A 6,052-nucleotide genomic window follows, 5' to 3' on the forward strand; every position below is an offset into this window, starting at 1 on the left:
GGGACGCTTCGCACCCACTCCGTCTGTCCCTCTGGCTGGTTGCAGCTTCTCGCTGATGTCAGTTCTGTGCAGGAAAACCGGGCGAGTTGTCCCAGAGGCAACATGTGGAATTTCGCTATTAATATTTTCAATGTAATTTAAGATTAGACTTAGTTGCTAATTAATACATCAGATTCCTCCTCATCTTATCACGCTTTATTAAAGAATGCAGGTAGTGGGACAAGCTGGGACTTGCTTGCAACTGGAGTAATAGTGTTTTGTCTACACTACCATGTCTTCCAGTACAAGGAGCACGAAGAGCTGATTTCACAGAGGATTAAATTATTTTTTTTTCAGAAGTGCCCAAATTGTGCCGGATGGAGGCTGATGGAGGACCTTGCAGGAGTCATCTGAAAAGATATGCCTTTAACTTGAGCTCGATGAGGTGTGAGGAGTTCATCTATGGTGGCTGTTACGGAAATGGCAACAACTTCAGAGATTTGCAGTCTTGTGTGGACCACTGTCTGCCAGAGAAAAGTAATGATTGTTCTAAATTTTTAATAAAATAGATGGTTTGAAAGCGATATGAAGATGATATTTCATTTGATATTTTCCTCTGGATACCCGTACAGTGGTATTTTTGAAGACTTCTGTGAAGGGGATATTTATATTGCATGCAGACTTTCGTGTGTCGCTTGTCTCAGCTGTTACTGAAAAAGCAAAAATGCTGTGTTAGTTTTAGTTTTAGTGGCCTTAAATATGCCCACAGCTGCACCCAGCCAGTCTCGACTTCCAGAGAGCTGTACATGCATAATCTGAAGGGAAATAAGGTTGGAAATCTCTGTTGAGGCAAACGTATGAGACATTGTGGCAGTCATGTTCAGGGCAGTGATACTGTAATAGAAGACAGAAGTGTCTTTCCAAAATTCAGAGCTGAGAGATGGTGTTAGGTGGCTTGGGGTTTTGTCACTTGCCAACTCAGCCTCTGATAAAAGGTTTTTTTGGCTGACGTGACTCTTCACTGTCTCTCCACATGAGCTTTAAAGAAGAGAGGTGGTAACTAGGAGCAGATGGCTATAGCAAAGTGTTATCATAAACAGTGCATTAATATCCAGTGCAAAACAGGATCTTTGAAGAAGAGATATCAGCCAGGCTGCATAAAAGCTGTCACTGCCTAACCTTTATTAGTGCCTGATGAGACAGTTATTTTTGAACAGTGACAGATTGTCAGCTTTTTCTTAGATGAATGCTGAATTATTATTAGCTTCTCTGTTGGACATCCAATACACTGATAAAAGGTCTGCAGCAAGAAAAGTAAAATTTTGTTAAGGCAAAATGAAATGCGATTCTTGTGAGGAAAGTAGTAGGGGTTGCACTTTTTGCTGCAAGCAGGCAGGATTCGCTGGCAAAATTGTAGCAAGGATAAACAAAATAGTGCTTTTTTTTTCTCCACAGAGGTAGTCCTACTAGAATTATTATTATATTCCTATATATGTAGAATAAGACTTCTGGCCTGACTATATAAATATCTCAGCTGTTCTGTGTATGGCACCACAAATGGGGAAAGCTGTTGGATTTCACTTGTAGGGTAATAAGCCTTTTTTTCTGAGACTTTCTGTTGCTTCCTCAAATCCCAAACTCACAGGAATAAGATGTAGTAAGTTTCTGAAGTCATTAGTAACAGTTAAGTTAATTCAATGAGAATAAGAACTGTTTAGCCACAAAACTTACTGCAGGGTAAATTTTAAGAAGCCAGACATAGAGATTACATTTGTGTAATTTGTCTTTCTTCCTCTCTCTCTTCTTCCCCTGCCCCCTCCCCCCCAACCCCTTTTCTTTTTTTTCAAGCTGGTCCCCTGCTGTGCTATAGCCCAAAGGATGAAGGACTGTGTTCTTCTTCTGTGACTCGCTACTACTATGACACCAAGACTAAATCATGTAAGGAGTTCAACTATACTGGCTGTGGTGGAAATGCCAATAACTTTGTTACTGAGAGGGATTGCTACAACGTCTGCAGGAAAGGTAAGATTTTTTTTTTTCTTTCTGTATTTTGCCAGTCACAAGCAGATGAAGCAATCCAAATACTAGAACCACCAATTCATGGTGTTCTTTACTCAACTAGGCTTGCTACAAGTGTATTTATTTTGCATTTTGGACTCCATGTTTACAAAGTCAGGGAAAACTCAGATGTAACGCTAAATCCTTCTGGGAGGAATGGTGCAATAGGAGGTGGTTACACTATTTTTGAATGAATATAGAGAAGGGCACACAAAGACTATTTAATGTACTAGAGCCCACAAGGATTCAATCTTTAAATTGTTTAGTACCAGCATGAACACTGATTAAGGTATAATTTTCTTCTAGATTTAAGTAGGATTGAAGTGAGTTGTGGAATCAACTTACTTTTTTCCTTCACATTTGCAGCAGTTAGCATCCCCCCTTCATTCCCTGCTGCCTGTTCCCATTTCCCAGTCCCATTGGTAGAAATGTATTCCTCATGGCTTATACTGAATGAACTATTTCTATGGCTGTGAAGGGAAAAGTTGGGAATGGTAACTGATTTTTCTTAATGGTTTTATCCAATCTGCTATTGGCTGTGCTTGTAAATCCAAAGAGTTGGGCTATTACCTGTAGTCATATGTTCATACCAGCAACAGTAAGTTTTAATATGCTAGTTTAATTCGTTTGATATGTAAATCAATGAGAGAGAGAAAAGCATAGTTGCATGTTGATCCCTAGAGCACTCAGGAAGCAGACACAGCACAATATTTAAAACATTGATACAAATGGGGAAAAAAAAATAAATCAGGCTGTATCTAGCATGTACATTGTCTTTGGAAAAAAAATAAAAGTTGAAAAGTAGCTCTGTTTTAAATGTAAGATATACATAAGGTCCAAGTACTTCAATATTTAAGATATATTTTCAGAAGGCTTAAGTCAGAAGATGATTCTTCAGTTTTGGGCTGGAAATCCAGGCCTAGGGTGAGATTGTACCCTGAACACGGTCTTCAGAAGTAAAAATAGTCTGCCAATTAGTCACGACAGTAATATTTCTGTGAGTGACAAGTCTGAGTGTGTCTCTGCCATTCTAGTATTATAAGACAGTCTTTAATAGCATGCTAAGTCTATCTGAGATGCTTGTGATTATGTAATTTGCATCTATTATGACCTGAGAAATGGTAGGGCCAGGCTCCAGCCCAAGTGTGCAGAGAGAAGAGGAACAAAACTGCCTCTTCAACATCTTGCTTCCATGCTCTGCCTCTGCCCACACCCACCCAAATCCACCTGGGCATTCTCCCTTTCTCAGTCTTTTGTGGAAGAAAGAAGTAAGGAAATGCTGTTTTTCTCATAACTAGAGCACCAGATAGACAAATGCAAAGGATTATAATAAGCTTTTTCACCAGTTTGTGGGTTTCACAATTCAATAATGCTTTGTACAACCAAAGCCCATAGTTAAGGGCATAATTAGTGCTAATTTATGTTGTGCTATACATATTCATTTCTATAGCTTGGGAGTGTACAGCAACATCAAGCAAATCTTTCAATCAGCTTAAGTCATGCCTTCTCTACTGCTCCTACAATACCCTCTCCAGCATCTTTCCTGTTACCTTTCGGATTCTCAAGTTGAATTCAGTTGACTTTCCTTGTGTAAATATACAACTGCTGTTTAAATTGATCTGTAGCTTTTGGAATGAAAACATTTCTGATTAATTTCACTTTTAAAAGTTTACATTGGAAAAGAAAATAAATACATTGGTGTGACAAGGAAAGTATTGGAAACTAGCGACAGGGGCTCTGCATGCTGAGGTAGCATAAAGATGAACATTTTCTGTCAAAGTACTTGTTTTCTGAACTGCACTCACACATTTCATTGCAGCCACCTTAAGCATTTCTGAAGTTAACCCCAACTGTCTTTGATCACTCTGCAGCTTCTGTGTGAAATCCAGTTCTGTGCAGAAACCCAAATAGTTTTACCTTCTAATTTCTCAGAAACATAGGTTATATTTTAGATTTCACTGTTCTTCAAAGAAATGCAGGAATGGTTGTTATTTTGTTTTGAGATAGTGTGTTTACTTCCATTCTGCTGTCACTGCAGGACAGCTAGAAAAGACTTTGATGCAGAAAAGAGCAGTAAAGTAGGACTCCAGTGCCAAAGGTAGATACACATTGGAGACCTGACTGTGTGTGAGAATAGGGTGTCTAGAGCAGATTTTACAGTTCCTGATATGTTTGTTATTATTGGATCAACTGCTTAAACAGCATAACATTAAAAAACAAACAAAAACACCCAAGCCCAAAACTCCAAACAATAAAGACCAGTGACAGTTTTGTCATGCTGTTTCCTTAACTCCTTCCTTCTTTTTTCTTAGCAGGGACTAGGAAACCAAGAATCAACAAGCCAACGAATGTACTCCGCAGAAAAATGATGATAAAACTGATTAAAAAACCTCAGACCTATAACCCGAAGTCTTAAAGCTGATGTGCACTTGGATATTTGAAACACCTTGCTTTGATTCCACGTTCTTCTTTTGTAAGAAAATTTCCACACAGTTTTATACACCAACACAGTTCTGTCTTTCAGAACGGCTTTTTATTTCCAACTTACTTTTTATAAAGAATTGCATTTAATAGAAGAAGAATGAACCTAAGTTTGGTTCTTCTGTTCTGTTTTCTGTGCAGTAATACTTTGGCAAAGCCAGGTATTTAGATTTCCTTTTTTTTTTTTTTTTTTAATGTGGGACTGTTACTACTGCCTTGGGAGAATATTTCAGCTGTTACGAAGCCATTAAGATTTGAAAAATCAGTTGTCTCTTAGTATAACTAAGGAGAGCACAAAGCTAAATCTCTGCCATGGATTTTTTTTTGGCATCCTCTGCTTGCTAAAGAAAAGGCACATTTCAAAAGTGTGTTCAGAGGTTTATTGCCCTACCATTTTACATACTTTGCACTATCATTTAAGTAGACAGTCATTTACAGTTACACTCATAGCCAAGGCTTTCAGAAGCTTTCATAATGGTAAAAGAAGTACAAAGCCAAATCTGGCTCATTCCAGAAGAGAAAACTGGGGAATAGGGATACTTTGATAAACACACTGACAAAGGCAATGAATAAGCTATTCAAATATGAAAATGAAAAGGTAGCCATTAGTTTTTCATGACATTTGCAATTTCTTCTAGGCTACCCTCCAGATCTTTGTATGGCATAAATCAGCATATTTTTATTGGTTTTAATGGAGCCATGCTGATTACATCTGCTGAGGATCTTGATATCTGTGTTTGTGGTGGCTGTTAAAAAGGAAAAGCAGAAGCTTCTGCAAATCTTGAGTAATCCCTCTTTTGGGGCACTATTGTATTTCCTATGGTAGATGATGCCTATGGTGATATTATTGCACCTTCCTTTATGTTTTGTGTTTGAGCCATATCTGAATTTCAATTAATTTCACCTACAATATTTTACTAAATACCAATGTTAATAAAATGTGTTTTTTTGAATAAAGTAGAGCTTGTTCTGTCATTATCCTGAATTAGCTGTATACACCAGTGTGTGTAATGGCACCTATTATTTACTAATTATGACTCTAGCAGAGTTTAGTTGTCTCTTAAATCATTTCCTTACGCTGAGGTCTTTATTTGAAGAAAGCCAGTAAATTGCATTGATGTCATTCATTCCCAGCAGTTTTTATGGCTCAGCTGTCTCTCCCTAAAGAGCTGTTCTCAAAGGGGTGCTTAGTTAAGCTGGTTGTCTGCTGCTGGGTCTCCTACTTCATGTTGCAATATCTGAAGAGCTTGTGTGTGTGTAGTGGGCTATTTGCTTGAACTGACATTGGCTTTCAGTTAGAAAATTTCAGATGTGTGCTTTATTCCCACTTCAGAGAGGGAACATGATGGGGAAAGTATTTAGACTTGGTTTTCGTATTGATTTTTCTTGCACCGCTGCATTTTCAGTTAAAGCAATTGGCTGTGTTTGCCATAGTCTTTCTACCACTCCATTTCTTCTTCTCAGTCTCAAAAAAATGGGCAATGTGATAACCAGCTACTGTCCTGGAGGGGATCCAAAAGTTTGATGATCTCTC

At 38.2% G+C, this 6,052-nt stretch overlaps 1 protein-coding gene across 1 annotated transcript; it reads left to right on the top strand.

The window, feature by feature from the left end:
- Positions 1–336: 336 nt before the first annotated feature.
- TFPI2 (tissue factor pathway inhibitor 2) lies at positions 337–4,453 on the top strand (the record flags this gene model as incomplete). The annotated part of the gene is made up of 3 exons (XM_008947494.1): positions 337–516; positions 1,828–2,001; positions 4,353–4,453. Coding segments are annotated over 3 exons (455 nt in total), but the record flags the coding sequence as incomplete, so codon positions are not given.
- Between the last annotated feature and the right edge of the window lie 1,599 nt (positions 4,454–6,052).

Source organism: Merops nubicus, unplaced genomic scaffold (assembly GCF_000691845.1).
Source record: "Merops nubicus isolate BGI_N331 unplaced genomic scaffold, ASM69184v1 scaffold46969, whole genome shotgun sequence".
In the NCBI taxonomy this organism is placed as follows: Eukaryota; Metazoa; Chordata; class Aves; order Coraciiformes; family Meropidae; genus Merops; species Merops nubicus.